Source organism: Dama dama, chromosome 23 (assembly GCF_033118175.1).
Source record: "Dama dama isolate Ldn47 chromosome 23, ASM3311817v1, whole genome shotgun sequence".
Taxonomy (NCBI): Eukaryota; Metazoa; Chordata; class Mammalia; order Artiodactyla; family Cervidae; genus Dama; species Dama dama.
Window position 1 is genome coordinate 83,091,536 of NC_083703.1, and position 25,801 is coordinate 83,117,336.

The 25,801-nt window shown below is 46.1% G+C and overlaps 1 protein-coding gene across 1 annotated transcript; it reads right to left on the reverse strand.

Annotated features, from left to right (window-relative positions):
* Positions 1-914: 914 nt before the first annotated feature.
* Positions 915-25,333, reverse strand: LOC133044335 (histone-lysine N-methyltransferase PRDM9-like). The gene is made up of 14 exons (XM_061125726.1): positions 25,258-25,333; positions 24,734-24,850; positions 24,326-24,433; positions 20,115-20,164; positions 18,213-18,369; positions 17,279-17,380; positions 9,968-10,239; positions 8,772-8,839; positions 7,509-7,702; positions 4,642-5,833; positions 3,467-3,524; positions 2,735-2,893; positions 1,956-2,139; positions 915-991 (listed from the first exon to the last, which is right to left on the reverse strand). Exons 1-14 carry the CDS (start codon positions 25,331-25,333, stop codon positions 915-917), a joined length of 2,814 nt encoding a protein of 937 aa, XP_060981709.1.
* Positions 25,334-25,801: the final 468 nt, after the last annotated feature.

The following is a 25,801-nucleotide window of genomic DNA, read 5'->3' on the forward strand; positions in this document are numbered from 1 at the left end:
AGAACCAACCAAGAGGGATCCAGGGAGCAGTGAACCCCTCTTCACAGGGACCCTGTGAGACGCAAGACTCACTCTGCCCACCCTGCTCTGACTTTTGGTAACTGGCCTTTGTCATTCTCTGGGCAGGAGGTGGGAAGGTCAACAGGGCCTCTCTTCCACCTCCTGAGACTCAGGTGGGCCCTGGGGGCAGCAGCCCTCCACCTGGGGTCCAGAGAGGGTGTCCTGAGTGCACAGGGCCTATCCGGTCAGTGAGGCCGGCCCTCGTCCACAGTGCACTGACCTGCTGCAGGGTCTCGGGTTCCCTGGCATCCAGCTCCCCCATCGCCAACCCCAGCTTGGTGTCTTGGGAGCCCCTCACTGGCGGGCACCCAGCAGGTGAAAGCTGCATGCCCAGCGAGAAGGAGGAGAAGCTGGTGGGGCAGGGGTCCAGTATGGAGTGTCCAAGGCCCCTCTGCTCCCCCAGGAACACCCAGCCCCGCCTGCCATGGGCTTTGTCCTCTTCAGTATGTGTCTTTGTGGCTGATGTTGCCAAACACCTTCCCCTGGAAGAGAAGGCTCCATGACCGTGGAAGGGGTGGAGGTGAGGAGGTGCTGTAGCCCTAAACCCAGAGAGCTTCAGAACTAACTTCCCTGAGCCCTGAACGTACTGCCTGTTACATCTGTACCAACCGAGGCCAAGATCCAGGCAGATTCTCTGTGGAAACACTTTTCTGTCCAACAAGCGAGGTCTTGTTAACCCACAGCTGAACCCCGAGACGTGGGACGTGCTGTAACTGTGGAGACTGCAGGGAAGGTGTTTGAGAGGCTTCTTCCCGGGCGGCTCCCCGAGGCCCCTGGAGTTACCGGACCCAGAGGCGGAGCACTCACGCTTCTCTCCTCACTGCAGGCCAGACGGTGCCCCCAACCACACAGCCCTACTCCTCCACCTCCCTGAGTTCAACAGAAACCCCCCGGTCCCGAGGCCAAAGTGCAGTCTTCTTGGTGAGCAGAGCTGAGGCCGGTGGGAAGGAGGGTGGAGGCTAAAAACTTCTTTGTAGAGGAAAAACACGGACGTGTGTTCCCATGTGTGGTGGCCGGATGCTGCAGTAATTGATGTTCCCCACACATTTATGGGTGGGTTTTAGTTTCTGTATTTTCAAAATTTCTTTTTTTTTAAACAGCTGCATATTATGAGAAAATTTTTGCAATCAACCATGAGCACTTGCACAATAAGCTCTTATTTTTTTTCCTTTTCCTAAAATGTCGTAGTTTTTTATGGTGACAGATGAACTGCCTCTTACTTTTAAGTATTCCTTTAATTGGCTGAGCTGGGTCTTACCTGTGGCATGCAGGGCCTTCAGTTGCAGCATGTGGGAAATAGTGCCCTGACCAGAGATTGAACGTGGCCCCCTGTGCTGGGAGCTGAGTCCTAGGCTCTGGATCAGCAGGGAATGCTGCGATCTCCTACTTAAAGCAAGGTTATTTATTTATTTCGGCTTGCTGGGTCTTCGCTGCTGTGTGGGCTTGTCTCTGGCTGTCGGGCGTGGGGGCTGCTCTCTCGTTTCTGCGCTGAACTTCTCCCTGTGGCGGCTACTCTGTTTGGGAAGCAGAGACTCTAGGCTCTTGGGCTGCAGTAGTTGTGAACGGACTTAGTTGCTCCACGGCACGTGGGGTCTTCCCAGATCAGGGACTGAACCCGTGTCTCCTGCACTGGCAGGTGGATTCTTAACCACAGCACCACCAAGGGAGTCATTCCCCTCCCCGCTCCCTGCCAACATCCCATTTTAAAAAAAGGCTAAAAATAATCTGTTTACTAAGTTTTCAGGAGTCTGAGCTCTGAGGTCAGCGTCTGGGTGTCATTCTCCCAAAGGCATCTTGGCTTCAGATACTGGCTGGGCTCATGAGTCCAGTAAGCAGGGCAGGTCTGGTGGCTGAAGACAGGCTTGGCCTCTGGAGCTCTGCCCTCACCGACTCACCCAGGGTCCCCGAGCCCAGGCAGCCAAGCAGAGCCGCGCGCAGGCGGGGCTGGTACAGCCACGGGGCCGCCGTGGTCAGGGTGGAGTGTGCGGCGGAGGCAGCTGGCTGTCCGTCCCATGACTGCTGGTGTCCTGTGTGACCGTGCAGGGCAGTCCCGGTGTCAGGTGGGACCTGGCCGCTGTCCTGGGGACAGGATGGGACCTCAGAGAGCTCGCATCCCCACTCCCCATCCCCCAGCTCCGCTTCAGATCATGGCTTGTGGCTGCTGGCAGCTCCCTGGGCTGGGAGGCTGTGTAAAGCATCAACCCCCTTGCTCAAGGTCAGCTGAGACCCCCAGCTCTGGGGTCACACACCATCTGTGCCACCATCCAGGTCATCCCACTTCTGTGAGGGAGGGCCTGTGTGGGGCTGTGGGTGATGGGGGATTTGGGGGTGTTGTGGGCTGGCCCCAGGAGTCAGCTTTTTGAGGGGAGGGAAGCAGAGGGGAGAGGAGGGAGAAGGTTTGACCTGCTCAGCCTTCCAGGGGATTCCAGGCCCAGCTCTGGTGGGAGGTGCAGGTGAGAAGCCCCTGCAGGTTTCTGGATCCCCACCGCTTTTCAGTTGAAGCCCCTCTCCCTACACCACCCCTAACTCTCCCTCCCGTTGCTCCGGCCTGAAGCCACAGAAGATGGGGAGTTTACGTGGCTTCCCTTCCTGTAGGGAAACCAATCCACAGACAAACACGTTCCTTTAAGAAAGCATAGAAACCGGAAAATAATATTGGGTGGTTATCACTGACGCCGTTCATGTAGAGACGCTTCACAAGCCTGGCACATGGAGGGAACTGAGGTCCGTTGCCCGAGTCCTGGACTTCGCACCCTCCGCCCCCCGCCGTGTGGCCCACTCTCCCCTTGGTGGCTTCTGGTGGCCGGGCGGACTTCAGCCTCCTGAGCCCCTTCTGGAAGGATCAGGCCAGGGCAGAGGTCATTCACAGAGGGGAGGGTGTGGTCGACCTTAAGAACCCCATTGCCCCCACTCTGCGTTGGAGCTCAGTTCCGGGTCTGAGCAAGCGTGGCTTCCTGGTGCTGTCCCCACCCTCACTCACCCAGGGTGGGGGGGCTTTGTGTTCACCTTGTCCTCTCGTGCAGCCTGGTCACCCCGGGACCCGTGCTGTGTGTGCATCTGTTCTGCTCACAGCACACACCCGGGCCCACCAGACTTCACTCATGAAAGGGAACTATTCCATGGTTAAGAATTTCAAGGTCGCGACAGCGTTGCCCAGAGCGCACGGGCAAGGTACGAGGCCCATGCATAGAGAAGCCGGGGTGTGGGCTTCGAGGACCCTCCGTGTGGGGGTGGATGGGGGCGGACAGGGATTTCCTGCAAACGCGGCTCCAGGCTCTGTTCTCGGCAGGGGGGGACGACTGTGAGGACTGCCTGTCTGTGGAGGGGCCCTGTGGCTGCCCAGCTCAGCAGGAACGGCAGGGGTGGGAAGGGAGGTCGGCCTCCCTTAGCACCCCTGACCTCACACCCCGTCATCAGGACAGCCCAGTGCCTCAACGGCCCCTTCCTCGTCTAGCTCTGAAGACCTGGAAGGTGTGGGGGCTGGAGGACATGCAGGAAACAAATTCTGTAAAGCAATTATCCTTCTATTAAAAAATAAAAAACGATTGAATAAAAAAACAAAAAGGAAAGCAAAGGTGTGGCTTGCATTCTCAGCCAGCCTCTGCCAGATTCCGCCTGTGCTTATGCATCAGACCAAAATGCTGGTGCTCCCACCTCATGTCACAGATGAGAATAGAGATACAGAAAGGTTGAGGATCTTGCCTCAGCTCACACAGCTGCTGGGGGCAGGGCTGAGAACTGGACCCCTGTGGTCGCATCTGGAGTCCAGATGCTGTGATGACCCTGAGGGGGCGGCAGAGACCAGATGGCCCATGCTGAACCAGGCGCGCGCGCACACACACACGTGCACATGGCCTTCACCTTTGCGGCTACAGAAGTCAGAGGGAACCAGAGGGCCACCAGGGGAGGCCAAAGGAGAGTCGGGGTCTATAAGGAGGAGAGGCCCCACTTCCCAGGAGGCCGGGGAATCCCTTTCCTGGTGAGTCTGTCTCAAACCTTGGATTCCTCTCCCTTGACCCAGGAACTGACTGTCCAGTGACCTAACTGACTTGGCTCCAGAATTATGCCTTCCCAGGGGTTCAGCTATGACTGGACTCCACTACTGTCAGTGATAAGGGGGGAATGAGTACATAGTCTGGGATTCAGATTTGTTTGGAGACAAATTTATTAGAAGACAAGTACTAAAAAACCATGAAGGCAATTGGCATGAACATCTCCAGAACACTTAGGAAACCCTCTGCTGTTTATCTACCTCCTCTCCTGTCACGAAAGTGGAAGGTCTATTTAACAAGTAATTCTGTGCTTATCACACTCTTTCTTTAAAATATTTATTATATATTTATTTCTTCAGCCGTGCTGTGTCTTAGTTGCAGCCTGTGGGAGCTAGTTCCCCAATCAGGTATTGAACGTGGGTCTCTGCATTGGAGTCTTGACCCCTGGACCACATGGGAAGTCTCTTTTCTTACTCTTGTGGACAGTAATGGGTCACAGGTCTCTTCTGAGGCCCCCTTAGAGCTGAAACATGGGGTGGCTTCAGGAATCCTCCTGTGGCTAAGGTGTGGTTTCTTGGTTAAGACTCACTCACACTCCCTACAAACATCGGGCTTCTCCCCTGTGTGTGTCCTCTGGTGTATGATGAGGACGGACTTGTGACTGAAGCTTCGCCCACACTCCCCACAAACATAGGGCTTCTCCCCCGTGTGTGTCCTCTGGTGTATGATGAGGGCGGACTTCCGACTGAAGGTTCGCCCACACTCCCCGCAAACATGGGGCTTCTCCTCTGTGTGTGTCCTCTGGTGCGTGATGAGGACAGACTTGTGACTGAAGCTTCGCCCACACTCCCTACAAACATAGGGCTTCTCCCCTGTGTGTGTCCTCTGGTGGGTGATGAGGACGGACTTGTGACTGAAGCTTCGCCCACACTCCCCGCAAGCATAGGGCTTCTCCCCTGTGTGTGTCCTCTGGTGTATGATGAGGGCAGACTTGTGACTGAAGCTTCGCCCACACTCCCCACAAACATAGGGCTTCTCCCCTGTGTGTGTCCTCTGGTGTCTGATGAAATCTGACTTCTGACAGAAGCTTCGCCCACACTCCCCGCAAAAATAGGGCTTCTCCCCTGTGTGTGTCCTCTGGTGTCTGATGAGGGCGGACTTATGACTGAAGCTTCGCCCACACTCCCTGCAAACATAGGGCTTCTCCCCTGTGTGTGTCCTCTGGTGTATGATGAGGACCGACTTCTGACGGAAGTTTCGCCCACACTCCCCGCAAACATAGGGCTTCTCCCCTGTGTGTGTCCTCTCGTGTGTGCTGAGACTTGACCTGTCCTTGGAGGCTTGCCCACACTCTCCATACGTGACCCTCATAATCCCTGAGACCCCTGCCCCCGTAAGTAATGTGTCTGTGTCCTCTGGATTCAGTTTCTGGCGTGTGCTGGGCTCGTCTTTCATTCTCTCATGCACCCCAGGACCCCCCATTTGTCCTCCGGGTGAGTAGGAAGAGACACTTGAAATCCTCTTCAGCCTTATGCTTTTCAGCAAATGTTGGGGCCTGTCCTTGGCCTCCTGACCCTCAGGTTTGTCGCTCGGGCTGTGTGGATCTGAATATCGCTGATTTTGATTGCTTGGGCAGGGACCCTCTGGTTGGAGGAGGTCTCTTTCGGATGGTCTCAGGAGGGTCTGAGAGGGGTGACTGCGTTGGGTGTGTTGGGTGAGGAATTTCTGACTGGAGAAGGCCAGAGAGCAGGAGGCACATGGGTGGATCTTGGGCTTCGGTTCTGCTGAAAGAGGAAGGTCTTGGTCAGGTAGCTGGTTTGCCATATTTAGGCCCTCCCCAGTAATCACCTAAGTGTTGACAGTGCACAAGTGGTCTCCCATCGAGTCTCTTTATAGTCCACATTTCCACTCCACTCTTATTCTCTACTTCTACAGAAATCCAGGAAGTTGGTGTCAGGGGCCTTTTCTACATATCACCCAGATAGGGACTTTCCAGCAGCATCAGAGGCAGCATCTCTCCTGATAGAGGTGGATCTGTAGGGACTTTCCCTGCGTGTAAGTGTCTGAAATGTCATGTCACAGTGGCCACAGGTATTTAACCTACTGAGGGATAAGACTTGATGACTTAGGTGAAATCCCTGAGTGGCTCCCTGTGAGGGGAAAGGGTCTATTAAGTTAGGGGCGCCTGTCCTGGAGCTCTCTGCATATGGGAGGCAGCACAGGGGGTGGTTACAGCAGGTGTGAGTAAATCTGACTTTGTGGCTCCTTGTTCAAAGAGCAGCCTTTGTGCCGATCTCTGCAGGAAGTGGGTTTGAGACTGGACGAGACTGAGCGGCCCAGGTCCGACTGACTACAGGTCTCTGGCCCCTGCTGCCCAGACAGGTTCACAAATTGTTCCTCTTTCCGTTTCCCATAAATCATAAAAAAGAGGCATATCCTTTCTCCAGCCTCACCAGTAGTCATACCTCATTTATTTCATTCAGTCTTAGTCCATTTAACGTGCACTAGGAAGCCCTATTTAAAAATGCATCTCCAGCCAGACTCTTCACATCCTCACTCCAAAGCATCTTCAGCCAGCCCACTCTCCCCTCATGTCTGGCAATGAACTGACCTCTGAGGGGACTCCCCTCTGATGTCTCGTCCCCAAAATTAACCAAAGCATCGTCTTAGCACAGAGAACAGGCTGCTTGCAGCTGAAAGCCGCGCGATTGTTCTGTGTCACCCAGGAAGGCCCCTGGGGCCTGCACGTGGACACATGCCCTGAGGCTTCCGTGTCCCGTCCAGCCTCCTTCTCTCCCTCTGTGCTTCCTCCTGCGAGCCCTGGCATGGCCTCTCTTCCCGGCCCTGAGGCTGTGGTACTGGCTGCTTCCCTGCCAGGAATCCTTACCCACGGGTGTTATCTCTGCACAGACCCTGCCCCACCGTCCTGCACCACACCCCACACTCTGCTCACGCTGACCCGAGGCACGCTCCCTGCACTGGTTTTCCTCAGAGCACCAGCCCCTGTCTGGTGTGAAGCCCGTGCTGACCCAGGGCAGTGGTTCTGTCTGTTTCGGTGCGTGGAGCCCCGTCTGGCACAGAGTGTGAACTCACATGACACCGAACTGGAACAGTAACTGAATGCACATCACTGTACATGTGTCGCTTAGAAATGGGACGAAATGAGGAAGAAACAGGTAAAGGGCAGAGAGCTGGTAGGTGCTAGAAATGTTGCTTTTTGCTTCTCAGCCTTTCAGCAGAAGGTGATGTTACACATTTTTTTTGCATGAAATATTAAAAATTAGAACTAACATTTTTAATATGAAATTTTTCCTAACAATCATATGAAAAGAATCAAATTCTGAGGCACTTTAATTGCAACTCAACTGACTTTGGACTGGATTGTCCTCTGCTTCGAAATCGGACCACGGAGGCTCCCAGGATGGGGTGGGGTGCTGGAAGAGGGCTGACACTCACCTCTCCCGGTCGCGAGCTCACTCTTCCCCCTGCTGTTCCGCTTGATGCCAAGGTCCTGAGCATACTCGTCCCCGTACCAGACCAGCAGCTCACAGCCCGGCCTGACCACCTGGCAGGTTCGGTAGAAGATCTGCCCGTGATACTGGAAGGCCACCAGGTTCTGCTCCTCGTCGTCCCGGGCACAGTTCACATACCTGGGGGCGAGGCCGGGAAGGGGAAAGAAACCTCAGGTGATGAGTGCACTCCACTCTCCGACCATGCCCAGCTCCTTGCCTTCCGCCTCTGAGGCCGCCCCTCATGTGGACCTTCTGTTCACACCTTCAACCAGGCCATATGAATTCCCATGCTTTTCTCTCCTTACCTAACTAGCCATTTTTCCACAGCCCAGTTCCAGACTCATCTCCACCTGGACTGTCCGTGAGGCTGGTGACCTCCAGCTCCTCTAAACTCTGAATTAAGTTCTCTTCCATCCACAGGACTTGGTGCTCCTTGGCTAACACGCAGCCCTCAGCACTCACCCCAGCCTGCTTTCTCTCCCGAGGCTTTCTCCCATCTCCCCACGTGTATCCAGGGTCCTATTCGCTTGCCCATCCCCTCCCATGGAAACTTGGAGAGAGCTTTGATATAGCTTGAGACAGGGAACAGTAATAGTTTGTTCACTGTCTGCTTGTCCTGATGAAAGGGAGGCCCTCAGAGAATGGCCCCACCTAGGGCCATCCTGCCCTCCATTCCTTCTGAGGCCTCAGGGCCCACTTCTCACTGGAACCAGGCCTGAGGAGGTTTTTGCCCACATAGAGTCAAGGTCTCCTGTATATAGGTTATCCTGGCGCTGTGCAGTTACTCAAAGAGAAAAAAATAAGGTTACTGTTCCTAAAATCAATTCGCTAATATCTGTTTGCAGTATGTTTTCCAAAAGGACATGGGTTGTGTGATCTGCTTCAGTAACGAAGTTCACTGTCTATCTGAACCATAAAATGCGTGGTAAGTGTCCATTAAGTGAGTTAAAGTGTCCCTGGTGAATCTAGACTCCTCAAGTTGTTTTCAAGTCCACCAGTTTTGTTCAGCATATAGACTTGTATCTTGACGGTACATGCCATATTTTTATTTCCTTCTTTCTAGTGTCTTTTGAAATGAAAGAGCATGAAATGGAGGGAAAAGAAGAAAGAAGATGTGAAAGCTGTTGAGGGAGCCGGGTTGAGAAGGAAAGGGGCGTGGGATGGAGGGAGTCTCAATGTCTACACACTGCAGACTCACTGCACTCACCTCATCCAGTTGGCCCAAGACGTGTCCTTTCCATCCACATACTCGTAGCAGTTCCTCCCTTTGGTGATCTGAGTGTCAGAGAAAGAGTTACAAGCTTTCCTCTTTCTTTTATTTTTTCTTGGTAGGAAGATATAGAAGAGCTATTTCCTGTGTAGTCATTGGTGCTTTTCAGCCTGCATGGATTCACCTGCCAGTCAGACCACACGGTAAGCCCCTTACTCATCATTCCAACTCTGAGTCTCTTGGTTCATTGAAGGCAAGGGCTCCACAAGGGAGGAGTCACTTCTGTGTGTCTGTACACTGTGGTCCCACCTCTGCTCTGACTTTTAGATAGAAGTCCTGTGATTGTGAACCAAGGTGTTCCCACCTCTCCTCTGACCTTTAGATAGAAGTCCTCTGCATCTCTACACTGTGGTCCCACCTCTCCTCTGACCTTTAGATAGAGGTCCTGAGTGTCTGTACACTGTGGTCCCACCTCTCCTCTGATCTTTAGATAGAGGTCCTGAGTGTCTGTACACTGTGGTCCCACCTCTCCTCTGACCTTTAGGTAGAGGTCCTGAGTGTCTGTACAGTGTGGTCCCACCTCTCCTCTGACCTTTAGATAGAAGTCCTGAGTGTCTGTACACTGTGGTCCCACATCTCCTCTGACCTTTAGATAGAAGTCCTCTGCGTCTCTACACTCTGGTCCCACCTCCCCTCTGACCTTTAGATAGAGGTCCTGTGTTTCTCTACACTGTGGTCCCACCTCTCCTCTGATCTTTAGATAGAGGTCCTGAGTGTCTCTACACCATGGTCCCACCTCTCCTCTGACCTTTAGATAGAAGTCCTGTGTGTCTGTAGACTGAGTTCTCACCTCTCACCTGATCTTTAGATAGAGGTCCTGAGTGTCTGTACACTATGGTCCCACCTCTCCTCTGACCTTTAGATAGAGGTCCTGAGTGTCTGTACACTGTGGTCCCACCTCTCCTCTGACCTTTAGATAGAGGTCCTGAGTGTCTGTACACTGTGGTCCCACCTCTCCTCTGACCTTTAGAGGGAAGTCCTGTGTTCACGCCCAGGGCACACAGTACACAGGGCTGACTGTGTCATTGCCAACTGTCTTATCACCATCTGCGTCCTTGCATGTAGACATGAAGTACCCCCCACCACACACAAGCGATTAGAGCCCAGAGGACACGGAAACGGGTGCTTCTCACCAGCCAGGCGTATCCACTGTTGGCGGCCTCTTCATCGTCTGTAATCTGGCCCTCGTAGGGGCCAAAGTGCAGGCCCAGGGGCAGATCGGACGCCTCGTTCCACACTCCAAGTCCAGCGTCAGGGATGCCCGACAGTCTGATGCTCAACCCAGGGGGCAGAGTGAGGGCTGAGCGGTTGGCATGCCCCTTTTCCACTGCACAGTCCTTTACAAAGTTTGGGGGCCCATGGGCAGCACAGCTGTCGATGAAGAAGTTCTGACACTCCTCACAATCTGGAGGTGAGAACAGGGATGAGAGGAGGTATCGTGATGTTGCTGGTCGTAACGACCTCCTCGAAAGACCTGGGGCACTCATGGTGTTAGGGGAAGCACACTGGTTGAGACTGCCCACCCTGGTCAGGCACCATAGTAACCACTTGCATGAGTTGTTTTATGACAGGAGATCCTGATAAGGAATACGGAACTAATAAGCCACCACCAACCGGAAGAGTCGGGAAAGGTCAAAAGGAGACACCGCATGTCTGTCCACTTCCCAGAATCCCTCTCGCTAGCATCCACCTTGGCGGAGGGATGCGTCAGCCACCAGGAAAGACTCTGAATTAAAATGATTCGCCAAAGACCACCCGGAAAATAATCCCATCACCATAAACCCTGAGACTGTGAGCCACGAGGCAGAGCAGTTCTCCTCGGTTCCCTTACCTACTGCTCTCCGCCCAGGTGCCCTTTCCCAAGAAAATCTCTTGCTTTGTCAGCATGTGTCTCCTTGGACAATTCATTTCCGAGTGTTAGACAAGAGCCCAGTTTTGGGCCCTGGAAGGGGTCCCCCTTCTTGCAACAAATGGCGACTCTGGTGGGACTCTTCTTCGCTGAGACTGACATCCTGACCACTCGGGGTACTCAGCGGTCAGCTTGTCTGCCAATGGGCCAGACCCAGTGACTGCAACTGGGACCTTTTTGTCCCTGGTCTTCTCCTGATGCGAACAACTGGCCAGAGTGCCCCGACCGGTAAGGAACAAGAGACTTTGTTGACCTCTCCCCTTCCCTCTCTCTTTCCTCTCCCTAGCCCTTCCTATCCTTCCCGTTTTTCTAGTCCCCCGGTCCTGGACGCAGGAATCTGGTTGAAGGGCCTCAGCTTGAGCTGAGGATTGGAGACCTATCACCTCCTCTTGGCAGAGAACTCGAATTTTCTGGTCTGGTTTCTGGTAGGGCCGGGTTCCAGTCCTCCCTTTTCTGGAAGCCCAGGGAAAAGTCCCGTAATGCCTGGGTGTCTGTAGGTGGCAGGAAATGTCTGTAAGGCCACCCCTTTTGTCCCCCTTTCCCGCCTCCTCCTCCTCCTTCTTTCAACCTGGCTTCCTTTCCTCCTTTTGAAATCGTTGAAGACATCTGAAGTTTTGTGTCTCTATGGAAGGTTTTCTGAGAGACTGTATTCTTGTATTTAAGGGAGTGTCTGATGAGGACTGCCAGGTTTATATGTGTGTGTTTTAACTCTGCTCTGTGTTGTGATTTGTGATGGCCATTTTGCTTTGTCTGGCCACCATTTAGACCTGCTGCCATTTTGTTAGAACTTGATTTTCTTTCCCTGTGCCTTGAGACCAGGGCTCTCAGGAACACTTATCTAGACCATCTCTAACCCCTGAGACTGAGAAAAAAAGGAAGAAAGCCTTTAAAAGTGTTATTTATTTCAACTTTTTTATAAACTAGTAAATTTTATATTGTAATATCTAATTCATGACCAAACTTAGAAAATGAAGCTAGATCTTGCGCTGTGTCTGTCTAAATATGTTTTGGTATGTCTTTGTCTCTGGGTAATATTTTTTAGGTTAATTTGTAAATTAGCTCTATTTAATTGGCTTAAAAAAAGGTAAGTGCTTACAAATCAAATAATTCTAAATTAAACAATAAATTCCAGGTTTAGGTGAACTGGGAAATATTCAGTACTAAATACCTGATATTAATGTTTGTTTGTTGACCTATCTAATATAGACATGTCTTAGAGTAATTAACATCAAGTAGAATATTTTCATTGTACCTAGGTTTAATATAAGTTAAATATTATACCTCTTACAAGTTTGTCAACAAGGAAATTACCTCGCGTGAAAACACTTCTAAAAAATGTAAATGAGGTATGAGTTTGTATATAAACTCTATTAAGAATAATTAGTCTTTAAAAATATCTGTCTACAATAGTCTCCCCAGATTGGCGTAACTTGAATTTCTAAGAGTTGTGCTAAACTAAGTATTGGAAGTCTATTAAATAATTATGTCATTTCCAAATGAAATAAGATTTTGAAACATTTACTACTAAACACTGATTTCCTTTTACAGAAAAACTAAAGAGATTTGGGACTATAAATGAATAATGTTTGATGCCATCCTAAAATGTTTTAAGAAAGCAAGGGTTTTAGAAATTATCACTGGTATTTATGCTCACCAATCTATAAAATGCTAATATAAAATTAGCTCTTTTTTGCTAAAGGAAAGCAGGAAGTGTGCTTTCAGTAAAAAAGTATGAGAAAATACTAAAAAGAGTTATGCATGATCAGAATTTTCTAAAATTGGATTACAATTAGTTAGATAAATGAATTTTGTTAGGAATGACAGGGTCATAAGAAAACTGGTTAGAGCCACTTAGGTCCAAGATGGCGGAGCTGACTTTCACTAGACCTTGAGCCTTGGTATTTGCGCCCATTGTGACATATCAACAAGCTAAATGATACACCCATCAACATTGACTAAATCTGACCAAATGTTCTAAACGCTTTTAATTGATCTTTTCAATAAAACTTCCTAAATCGAATTCTTTTGAAGTTCCTTTGACCTCTAGCTAACTTTGGGGTGCTTCAGAGGGCCCCTGAAACATCCCAAAGAGAGATATTAAACTGTGTTTATTTGGTTGGTTAAATTACATGAAAAAGATTATCAAATGAGTAATAAATCTGCTCATGTTATAATGTATGATAAAATTACTAATACAGGTATCCTAGAAATTATATGGAGTTCTTAACATTTTGATATGTCTTGGTGTTCTAATTAGAAACCTGACGACTTCACAAAAGTTAACAAAGTACTGAATGAACCAGCGAATATGCTTATAACTTATGGTTTCTATCTAAAAAAATTACAGGTTTGAATCTTGTGTTTTCCGGGAGTAAGGTAAACCTTCCTCTCAAACTAATTATGAAAATAATTTGGTAAAATTATACGTTATGAACAAAACAATTATATTTTCTCTCTATCTGACTCCTCCAGAAATTTGAAACTCTTAGGTTTCCAGTAAGTTAATCAAATGAGCTAGAAAGGTTATCTCACTAACAGGTAGAAAAATCTCAAGGAATTTTTGAGACCTTAAAAAGGGAAGAGTTCACCTAGATTTGTTAGACAAAATCTGTGATAAGCCTTTGGTGTGAGTTTCCCAGCCCTGTTTTATAGTAAAAGTTCAGTCTGAGATTCTATAAATGTTTCAGCAAAATAAAAAGTCTATAAACAATTATGGTTATATAAATCATTAGACCAAAATTAGTGAGAACAGACCTGTTTTGCAAACAAACTAGCCTTAATTTGGTTATATTTGATAAAAATGAGGGTAACTTTAGGAAAAAAAAAAAAGATATTTCAAAAAATGTTAAATCTCAGTTAATGGAGGTCTGCATGTAGTAAGACTCATTTCTTAGATAGTTCTTTGCTGTTATGTGATATTAATGTAAAATTTAATTGAATTCTTAAAGAACACCCTAAATTTGTTTCTGAAGCTTATCTCAGTAATCTATCTTTGGATGAAGATCAGATGCCTCATGACCTGCAACCAGGACTAGAAAAAGACATAATTTAGGAGACTGTCTCCAACCTGGATAGAAGGGCTTTTTATCAGGTACTCTTAACTAGCTCATGCACAATGAAACTGAAGGAAAATTAACTCTTAGATTAATTCCCACTTCCAAAGGCCCCTACACTGGATTGGTCTATAGAAAAGACAGCCGACCTGATCTCACCTTCAAATGATGCTCAAACAGTAAAAACTACACTATACCAGGATGAAAAGACAACTACATCAGAGGTAGGCAGCTTGCCCAAGATGCTGGATCTGCTTCGTATGATCATTTATAATGTTTTCTTGACTTCTTAGACCTTTGCATATAAATCAAATGTTTTTCTTTCATAGGCCTGATCCTATGCTAGTTTTAGAAATCCAATTGTTGGGTTTGTGGCCAATTACCTGTATCTAATTCTGGGTTACCTTGGTAAATTTCTCTACTATAAGACTCTAACTGGTTGGCCCTGTAAAAATTTCCTTAAAAAAAAAAATTATAGTCATATTCAGGTCACTGTGATGCTACTAGACGGGATCCCCTCACTGGGCCAATTAATAATGCCTGCTCTGACTCTGGCCATAAATTTGAGTTTTTTCTATTACTCAGGCTTAATCAGAGCAACAAGAAAAGTTTCAGCAAAAAAAAAAAAAAAAAAAAATCTCCCACAATTATGAGAAGGATTTATATAGATAACACCAGGCTATGGTAATTTAGGTTTAAAGTCTCCTCTGTGTTGGAAACAATTAAATCATACTAAGGATAATCAGTCTAGTAACACTAAAAAACTGGGCTATGTGCCTTATAGATGGTGGTGCCAATGTATAATTTCCCTGAAAGATAAAGATTTGTACAGAGTAGACTAAGTCAGACGACCTGAGATATACTGGGCTATGTGCCTCATAGATGGTGGTGCCAATGTATAATTTCCATGCAAGATAAAGATTCGTGCAGAGTAGACTAAGTCAGACGACCTGGGATATACTGGGCTACATCTAATGGAAGCTCTTAAGTCTTACTTGTGACTTTACTAATACTGCTGGCTATGCTCTTTGTATTTCACCTGTTTTACAAAACTGCTGTTTCTTACACTGCCAAATGTGTGACTGAGGCCTCTGATAAAATAATATATTGTTCCCTATGAGATTGATGATGATAACAGTGTAACTCTAGATATGAAAAAAAGCAACAAGAGGGAATGTCTTCCTGGACCAAGAGGCTAGTAAGACAGGTGGTCCAGAGAATTTTGGATACTGTTTAATGGCCTAGTCCAGTAACAGCACATTGAGTGGCCTGTCAACAAAATCTTTGCCAAACCTGAAAATGGACATTCTCAGCACCATGGGATAAAATGGTCATGAAATGCCCCCCTCAAAATCATGGTCAAGTTTATGAGCAAAAAGGGGCTCTGCCAACTGAAGATTGACACTTGCCATCTACATCTACAGAGATTAAATCACGGCCTGTGCAACTGCTGACTTTCAACAGCCCTGAAAGGAGTTCAGGGTGAAAATCAGGAATGAGGCACTCGGTGCTCTGAAAAAAACTGGCAGAACAGGCCTTCAGATAGTTAGATCTTTTCAAGAGATTTTATGAGTCCCAATTCTTGCATCTTCTCATACCTAGAGAAACACTGACGTCAGTAATGGTGCCATCTGCTTTGGCTATTAAGGAAAATTTTACAACTAAAAGTCAAAATAGAGTACTCAGCTATGGTTCAGACATCCTGGAAAATAACCAGGTGTTACTATGGGTGTAATTTCAGATTAGATGTTATATTGCTAAACACTTGAGTTTTCTGAGTCGTGTCAGGCTTAGATGCCACCATTCTCAAAACAATGTCTGCTGGATGCTAATAACTTCTACCTTACTTTTTATAAAACTAGACAACTGGCCACCTGGCTAAAAGTCTCCGTGAAGTGCCAGGACTAGACTGGGTTTCAGGCCTATTCTTAAAAAAAAGAGATTTATTTTGTCTATTAAAATTCCAGTTATCCCTACTCCAGCTACCACTAATTGGGTCTGTTACAACAAAATGGCAGACCAAAAGATTGAGATTTTAATCATACAAGGCTCAGATCTAGGACTTAGAACTCAGGAATATTTCCAATTCAGTGTCTCTTCTCCAATCTGAGGCGGTCCTATGACCCATTTTGACAAAAACTTATCACAGTCATAGTTGCCCTGTTCCCTGAATTAAAACTGAGCAGGACTCTGTGGGTGGCGACTCTGGAGTACATATCTGCTGTGTGTTCTCCATTTCTTATCTGTAAGATATAGGCTTCATTCAGCCTCCTTGACCTTCCCTGAGTTCCAAAGGGTAGATTCAAACGATTGCAAATCAGGGAAGGGAGAGAATACAGAAACAGGAGAAACAATCAAATGGTGGTACAGCCTTGAGACAGGGTCCTGGTTCCTACTCAAAGAAATACGCATAACAATGTCTTTTGAGTTCTTCTACAGAGCTGGAGCCACCACCCAGGTGGAAGATGGTAACTTCAGACTAAACACAAGATTCCTGGAGCACAGCTCTGTTCCTTCACCACCAGCCAAGCAAAAAAAAAAAAAAAAGTCACAAACCCTGCAGCCCTCACTCCAAATGTTGCCTCCTATTTCTGGGGACCAGTGATGACCATCCTGTAAGGTCTCCTGTTTGGCCCCTGTCTATTTCATCTCTGAGAGGCGCCAACAGTTTCAAACTAAATTGCTGTTATTACAAGAGTCAAAGCTGGTTTCAGATATAGAACACCCCAACTTAGATCAGGTAGAGAGAGACTTCTGCTCTGCTAGGCAGGCCTATGCCCAGGCACAGCAGGAAAAATTTACAGAAGAAAGAGACCTCCGCCCCAATTCCCAAGAAGCATCTTGAGTATAAAGTCTCTCGGGGGGAGTTGTTAGGGGAAGCACACTGATTGAAACTGCCCACCCTGGCCAGGCACCATAGTAACCATTTGCATGAGTTGTTTTATGACAGGAGATCCTGATAAGGAATACAGAACTAATAAGCCACCACCAACCGGAAGAGTTCGGGAAAGGTCAAAAGGAGACACCGCATGTCTGTCCACTTCCCAGAATCCCTCTCGCTAGCATCCATCCTGGCTGAGAGATTCGTGCGCCACCAGGAAAGATTCTGAATTAAAATGATTCACCAAAGACCACCCGGAAAATAATCCCATCACCATAAAACCTGAGACTGTGAGCCAGGAGGCAGAGCAGTTCTCCTGGGTTCTCTTACCTACTGCTCTCCACCTGGGTGCCCTTCCCAATAAAATCTCTTGCTTTGTCAGCATGTGTCTCCTTGGACAATTCATTTCCGAGTGTTAGACAAGAGCCCAGTTTCAGGCCCTGGAAGGGGTCCCCCTTCCTGCAACAATGGCATTTGGCCTCGATCCTGCACCCCAAGTCATAGAGGAAGGGGATGACCGGGGGACCAGATGGTGAGGTGAGGTTAGTGGACCAAGGCCTCGTAGCCCCTTCTCCCTGAGTGGGCCAGCGGGGTCACTCACAGAGGTAGTCGTCATCCTGGGGCTCGCTGACCTCTTGGTACACGTGGCCCTTTCTTTCCCGTAGACTGTACCTCCTCACTCCAGTCTCCTTTCTTCTGAGTTCTAAGATGGAGAACAGAAGCTAAGCAAGGCTGATGGGGTCTGGGGAGTTAGTCCCTGTTTTATCAGAAAGTGTGAGTTCTCCTACCTGTCCATCTATACACTTTGTTAAAACTTTCTTACATGTATTTTTCAAACTTTTACTTTTGTAATTTTATGTTTTCATGTTACATTATTTATTTCTTGGCCACACTGCATGGCTTGTGGGATCTTAGTTCCCCGAACAGGAATGGAACCCACACCTCCTGCAGTGGAAGTATGGAGCCTTAACCACTTCACCCCCAAGAAGTCCCTTCTCTATACTTTCTTTCTTCTCCCTTTAACTACAGGTTCAGGAGACTGAGGCTCCACTGACCACAGATGCCCAGTTCAGTGATAGCATCCTGCACTTCCCGTTAGTAGGTTTAACTTCCAAACCTTCCTACTTAGGAAATAGTTCACTGACACATCTACTCAGAAAACATATGTTAAGGGCACATGACATGTAAGGGCACATGAGCAGAGATCTGGGCATAAACACTAACAAAGCACGGATCCCATCATCACAGCTGGATTTATTGAACTACTTGTAGATGTCAGACTTTTGCATTTAATGTAAGGCTTTCAAGCACTGTATGAGTTATGTATCCTTATCTTCACTTTACACATAGCAATCGGGACCTCAGAAAATGTATAAGATTTTCCCAAGGCCCCAGTGCTAACTTCATGACTCAGATCAGTCCAGCTTAAACCCATGCCTACCCAAAGTCCGTGCCACACACCTAGGCCATACTTATTAGTTTTTCTACAGGGATTAGAGGAACTAATTAGAGGAACTCCCTCAAATTTCTCTTACCGACTTTTTGTCTGGGGTGCTGTCCAGGGGTCCTTGCTTTTCTGTGATGGGGCACTGGTTTCTGAGCCTGCTTGGAGCCACTTGTCTTCAGCGATTTTGCTGCTCCCGGCAATTCCTTCAAACTAGATTCCTTACTTAATGGTGCCCTGGACATTCTCTTCCATGTGAATAAGAGACAACATGCAGTTCTTTAGTTCTTTAGGACTTTATGAAGTGTTTTCACATGCATGATTTTAGTTAATACTGTGACAATTCTTAGAAATACCTGATTTGGAGGGGGGGTGGGTCTGAACACTGGAGTGTAACAAAAGGACCTAGGTGGATAGTGAATCAAAGCTAGAATTCATATCTTAAGGTTCTTCCCCTTCAACTTTCTGCATAAAAGTGAGAGCAAGGGAGGAAGAATAGCTGGAGGTCAGGGAAAGAAGAGGGTAAGAGCTCGTAGAGAGAATCGGGGGTGTTCTATTAATTAGTGGCCCTTTGATGGATGAGGAAGTATGGAAAATTACAGAGGGGACAAAACACATCTGGAAAATAAGGTGACAAAGCAGTGAGATTAAGAAGAGAAAAGACGATCGGCAGAAACACATTTAGACAATATAGAAAATGAGATGAGAGTTGCAGGTTGCCATGTCCTAGATACAATGTTTGGAATTAAAGTAGCTGGTCTCATCAGTTCTCCTTGAACAAGGCTGTACGACTAGCTGGTTCTACTCATTTTCCTGATCTATTCATTGGTATACAGGCTAATTCTTAATATTATAGTGGACATGAAATTTAATAACCTTCAACAAATTGTTGTGTGAGCTATTTAATACAGTAAGAACGTGAGCGTACATCCCTGGTATCAATTTATTCCCTAAACTGCATCTATATTTGAAGTCTAGCTCACAGACACTATCTTCAGCATTCTTTGACCTTTCTACTCCTAGATGAATGCTCAAATGTGGAGTCACTCATTCACAAAACATTCAGGGTCCCTCAGGGGCTTTGAGCTGGGCCTGGACTTCTGAGAATGAATGGGTGTGGGCTAGGCTTCCAAAGCTCACAACACAGGGGCAGGCTAAACACATGATTCCAAACAGGAGAGTCGCCTGTTAGAGCTCAGAGGAGGAGCTGTTACTCCTCCTGCAAGAAGGAGCATTTGAAATGATGCCCAGATGATGAGTTTCTACTCAAAAGTGGGTAATCTATGTGACGTCCTTCTGTTATTTTCTTATTTGTTGCTTTTCAGTCATAAACCTGAGGCTTCTCAGGGTTGCGAGTTGCTTCCTCTTATTGGAGTGGGAGGCTCTGAGGTAGGGATCCTGTCTCCTTCTTCATCTTGGACCATCCACTCTACAAACTGCCCAACATGTCCTTAAGCTTCCCTCAGTCAGATGTCTCAGCATATCCCTCCCTAGCACAGCACAAAAGAACTGAGGTTGAAAACATCTCTCAGATGAATGACATAAAGATGTATGAATAAGCTTCATAGAACCATGGAAGCTTTAATCATTTTTTAAGGAGTTTAGAAAAATTGCTTTGGTTTAGATTGCACTACCAGTGATACTGTGATCTTGGGCATATAATCAAAGGTTTTTTACCTCATTTTGTGGATCTACAATGGTGATAGCTATATACCTGCTTATAGGTACTGTAGGATTGATTTAAGGTTTAGGTAAGTTTATTCACATAAAATGCTTAAAGTCTGAAATAGTATGAAAATAGTGTAACAACAGAACCGCCTACTACTGTTCTTATTCTTACCAACTGTAAAGACGGTGATGATGTCAGACAGTATGCTAAAGATCCAGGGCAGGAAGGCAGCCGTCTCCAGGATCTCTGTGTTTTCTCCTATTTTCACCTGTGACTGGATCCATGAGGAGGACATTTTGGCAACAGGATTTGGGAAATACTCACCTTCTGGTGTTTACTGTGGTCCACTCTGAAGGCCATCGAAGAAGGTTTACCTAAAAAATGGTGAGAATCAGTGTTTTGGTTGGTAAATATTTCCAAACTCTGGGTATTCTAACTAAGAAGACATAAATCTAAGCCAGAGAGTGACAAAGACAATGATTAGCAAAGGAGGAATGGAAGATGATTTCTGTATCATCAACTTCTGTGCTTCCACTGGGAGCATTACATAATTTTCTTAAAATTAAAAAAGAAAAAATGAAACTTCATCTGTGCCTCATCTGATGTTCATAAAGTAATAAATTTAGTAGCCTTTTATGAGAAAACTACTCATCAATGTAGAAATACGAGGAAGTGACTGCAATATAATAAAGGTCATATATTGAAAGTCTATCTCTAACATCCTAGTCATCAGTGAAAAGCTGAAAACTTCTATGATCAAGAAAAAAAGGCAAGGATGCCTGATATCTACATTTCTGTTCACCATAATATTAGAACTCCTAGCCAGGTCTATAGGTTAGAAATGGAAACAAAAGGCTTCCATTTGGAAAGAAAGAAGTAAAATTATGTCTGTTCACAGGGGCATGGTTTTATGTGCAGAAATATCTTTAAATCCACAAACACAAAAGTCCTGCACAGAAAGTTGCACAGTACAAAATCAACATTCAAATATCTTTCCATGCATGAAGAATGACCATTCCAGAAAGGAAAGTAAGAAAACAATCCTATTTATTTTTTATTTTTTTAAAGCTATACTGAACAGCTAAATTAAAAAACAATATATTTATTTTTATTTATTTGTTTGTGCCAGGTCTTTGTTGCGGCATGTGGGATCTAGTTCCCTGACTAGGGACTGAACCCATGTTCTCTGCATTGGGAGTGTGGAGTCTTAGCCACTGGACAAATAATCTTATTTATAATAGCATTGAAAAGAATGAAGTAATTAGGAGTAAACTTAAGGAGATGAAAGACTTATATGTTGAAAACTACAAAATATTGCTGAAAGGAATCTGACATAAATAAATAGATAGGTGTCTCATGTTTATGGATTTGGAGGCTTAATATTATTAAGCTGTTCATACTACCCAAGGCAATTTAAAGATTCAATGCAATTCCTATTAAAATCCCAATGGAATTTTTTTCAGATATAGAAAATCCATCCAACAGTTAACACGGAATCCTAGAGCACCCCAAATAGGCAAAGCAATCTTAGAAAGAACAGCAAAGCTGGAGGCCTCTGATTTTAGAACATACTACAAAGGTACAGGAACCAAAAGAGTGTAGATTTGGCAAAAAATGTATGCTTAGTCGCTCAGTCTTCTTGACTTTTTGTGACCTTTTGGACTGTAGCCCACCAGGCTCCTCTGTCCAGGGGATTTCTCAGGCAAGAACACTGGACAGGGTTGCCATTTCCTTCTCCAGGGGATCTTCTTAACCCATGGAGTGAACCCGCATCTCCTGTGTCTCCTGCACTGAAGGCAGATTCTGCACCTGCTGAGCCACTGAAGAAGCTGGCTGGCATAAAGACAGATATGTCAATCAATGGAACAGAATAGACAGCCAGAAATAAACTCTTGGATACATGGTGTAATGATCTTCATCTAGGGTGTCAGGAAAATGGGGAAAGTTTAATCCCTGTAATGAATGGTGCTGGGGAAACAAAATAACCATATTCAAAATAATGAACATCTTACATCTTGAAGAAAAATCAACTCAGAATGGATTAAAGACCTAAATGCAAGACTTGATAAGACTCTTAGAAGAAAACAAGGGTGAAGCTTCAGGACACTGAAACAGCAATGATTTCTTAGATATGGTACCAAGTGCACAAGTATTAGTAACAAAGTAAAAATAGACAAATGAGATTAATCTTAAAACCTCTGTGCAGCAAAGGACACTGAACAGAGTTGAAAAGGTCACCTACAGGATGGTAGAAAATATTTGTAAACTATGCATCTGATAAGGGGTTACTAAGCATACACCAGTATGAAGGCTACCTATAAGCCCCGAAGAGAACCTGATTGACCATGATGGCACCTTGATATCAAATTTCCATGCTCCAGCATTGTAAGAAAACGAATTTCTGTGGTTTAAGGAATGCAGTCTGTTTTGTTATGGCAGTCTGAGCTGACTAACAGTGAGAGAAGGAATTGAATAGACATTTCTCCAGAGAAAATACACAAATGGCCAACAAACATATGAAAAGATGCTCAATATTACTAATCAATAGGGAAACACAAATTGAAACCTTCTGCGATGGGCAATATGTATAAGAAGACAATAGCAAGCTTGGTAAGGATATAGAGAAATTGGAACACTTATACACTATTGTTGGCAATGTAAAATGTTGCAAGCTTTCTAGAAAACAGTATGGAGTTTCCACAGAAAATTAGAACTGCTGTATGATCTAGGAATCCCACTAAAAAGTGTATTTCCATAAAAAGTTGAAAGGAAGTTATTGAATAAATAGTGGGCACATGAATGGTCATTGCCTCATTATTCCCAATATGCAAGATGTGTAAGCAACCTAAATGTTCATTGGTGGATAAAAGATAAAGACTATATATAAGATATATATTATAGCTCTTATATCCACATGCACACAACGGAATGTTTTGAAGCTTTAAAAAATAATTCTGTCACATGCTACATCATGGATGGGCCTTGATGATACTTTACTAAGTGAAATGATCCAATCAAAAAAGAGAAATATTGCCCGATTCCACTTCTATGAGGTATCTAAATTAATCAAATCCATGGAAACAGAAAATAAAATCGTGGTTGCCAAGGGCTGTGAGGAGGAAGGATTGGAGAATTGTTACTCAGTGGGTTAGGGCTTCAGTTATGCAAGATGTATCATTTCTACAGATTTGTTGTACAGCAATGTGTATATATATCCCCTGTGGCTCAGTGGTAAAAAATCCACCTGCAATGCAGGAGGTGCAACAGATGCAGGCCCAATCCCTGGGTTGGGAAGATCACCTGGAGCAGGAGATGGCAACCCACTCCAGGATTCTTGCCTAGAGAATCCCACGGACAGAGGAGCCTGATGGGCTACAGTCTATGGGTATGCAGAGTCAGACATGACTGAGCGATTAGCACTATGGCCACTAACACTAGCGTGCACATAGTTAGCAACAGTGTGCCATACACTCAGAAATTGGTAAAAAGGTAAATCAAGACGTGCAGGCGTATGGTGAACCGAGGTGTTTGTGTTCCCTATGAAGAATCTCTCCTTATGTCAAAACCTTTGCAGACAACCAAATGTTTGCTTTTCATGTCCCTTTCACTAGTTTTAATAACCTCAGGGAACAGAGGGACTTCCCTGGTGCACAGTGGATGAGAATCTGCCTGCCAATGCAGAGGACACAGGTTGGATGGCTGGTCCAGGAAGATTCCACTTTCTGCGGGGCAGCTAAGCCTGTGTGTTACAAACTACAGAGCCTGCACGTGCTCTGCAACAAGAAGACACTCACCGCAACCAGAGAAAGCCCATGGACAGCAGCAAAGACCCAGTGCAGCCAAAACTAAATAAATAATTTTTAAAAATCTGGGAGAACAGAAATCCATAGATGGAGAATCATAGAACTATCTAAATTGTTTCCTCCAGTCTAGGCAGATTAACTCTTCTAAACTCTTTGAGCAGCAGAAGAGGAAGTGAGCTGCTCACCTCTATTTTATAATAAGTGTACTTCATTTTATTTACCTGATGCCATCACTGGTCAGTGAAATGTGGGAAAGTTCATGGAGAATAAATAGTTCTCTCAAACCCTTTCCCAGAATCAAAATATAGAATTAGTTTAACCTTAGGGTAAGAAGATCACAGGTTTTGTTTAATATACATACATAAATAATATATCTTGACATAATATGTTAATCATTTCTTCTTCGAAGAGATTTAATCCAGTAACCAATGAGATTAGTAATAAATCTGTTTGGTGAATTTATTTCTAAGGTTTCTTTAACTGCCTTTCACTAAGAATGTTTAGCAAAAATAATTCTTTGTAAAAAGAATGATAAATTTTAACCATAAAACTTCTGAGAATTACACTGGAAAACCTATACATTCATCTTCATTCAGGCTAATGTCAATATTCAGCCACAACCACTTCGGAATGCTGAAAATTATGTTTTCCTTACTACTGGCTGAGATGTAGTTGAGACCTAAGCCCAGGCTGGTTTCAGGAAGACACCTCCAAATCCTCGTGGCCTCTCACCTTGCTGCCTTGGTGTCCATTCTTCATCAGAATCCTCAGGGTCATCTACCTGGGGCTTGATGACCTGCCTGCGGTGATGCATGAAATCCGGTCGAGTGGCTCTGAAACCTGGAAAGAAGCAAAACATTTGTTATAAGAAGGAGAAACAAAGCATAGAAGCAATGGGAAGTGTCACAAAGTCAGGGAATCAGTAGGATGGGCTGGGGGAATCTAGAACAAGGCAAGAGGTGAGCTCTGCACTGCAGGGTCAACCTCCCTTTGGTACAAAACTCTAAACATTTCCTTAGTCTCCACACAAAAGGGAACTGTGAGCAGATGAAGCTACCTAAGAGCTGGCCAAGTGAACACTGAGGGTGAAGACCTGTTTCATGTTTCCCAGGCTCACAGGCACCCAGCACTTCCTGTTACCTATAGCAATCAGCGCTTCATAGTTTCTTTTCATATTCCTATATCGGATTTTTTCCCATTCTCCCAACTCTTCCCATTCTTCCTTGGAGAAGTATACGGAGATGTCTTTGAAAGCATCTTTGGCCTAAGGAAAAGAATAGATTTCATCAGTGATTTACTAATCTAAGTCAGACCTTAGAGCTGGGCCTTCTCCTCCACCTTTTGTGCAGGGAGTAGCCTGAAGCTACTGGATGGTCTGTGTGAGACAGGGATGAAGACTTTCCTTCCCGACTGTGTCCTGCTTACCTGAACAAACGCTGAGCATTTTCCTAACTCTCCCTGGACACAGAGCAGTTGACGAAGCTAGTGTCCTGTTTTGTCCCACTCCACCCCCACCATCTCAGACAGGACCAGGCATTCCCATCCTGTGTACGGTCACAGGGAAGTTCACTCAGCTGGCCAGGCAAGCAGTCTGTGGTGCTTCAGGGACCAGCACCATGTCCTTCCTATAGAGCTGGCTTAGAGCCCAGCTTTGCTGCCTCCACCTCTCACCGTGGGCTTCCGCTCTGTTCTCCCGGCATCTCCCTCAGTGCTCTCCTCTGGAGACCTGTTCGGCCTCATGGCCATTGGAGTGCTCAAGGCCAAGGTGCCTGTGGAAGAAGAAGGTGCTGAGATAGCCCAGACCAGTGTCCAGAGCCTGGTCTGTCTTCCTTGGGTGGAGTGTCCAGGGCAGGAAGTTGAGGGGAAAGTCAGGGTGAGGGTATTGGTGGGATGGATGGATCCTGACTAGATATGACAGATCAGCCTAATGTGAACTCGATTTGGTTTCTTTGGTTCCCCTACAATTCAGCCCCTCTGAGGGAAGGCACTGGAAGGGATGTGTCTGTGGGTGACGGAGGGATTCTTGAGGAGACCCAGAAACCCCTAACTGCTGGACTGGGGTCAGGCTGAAATCAGGGCTCTGTTCCAGTGCAGCAGAGGGAATGTTTCTCCAAGAATGTTTTGAGGATCTCCTCCTGGGGACTCAGAAAAATCTGGGCATAACGTAGCTTCTACGACTAAGGGACAAGTCACTCGGCCTGAGGAGAT

Excerpts from the sequence above, each read along its gene's own strand:
- LOC133044335 (XM_061125726.1), bottom strand. The coding sequence starts at position 25,333 with ATGAGGCCGAACAGGTCTCCAGAGGAGAGCACTGAGGGAGATGCCGGG. Across the intron at positions 24,851-25,257 it reads GCGGAAGCCCACGGTGAGAG|ATGCTTTCAAAGACATCTCC; the intron begins GTGGAGGCAGCA and ends CTTAGGCCAAAG. Across the intron at positions 17,381-18,212 it reads GCACCCCAGACAAAAAGTCG|AACTCAGAAGAAAGGAGACT; the intron begins GTAAGAGAAATT and ends TCTCCATCTTAG.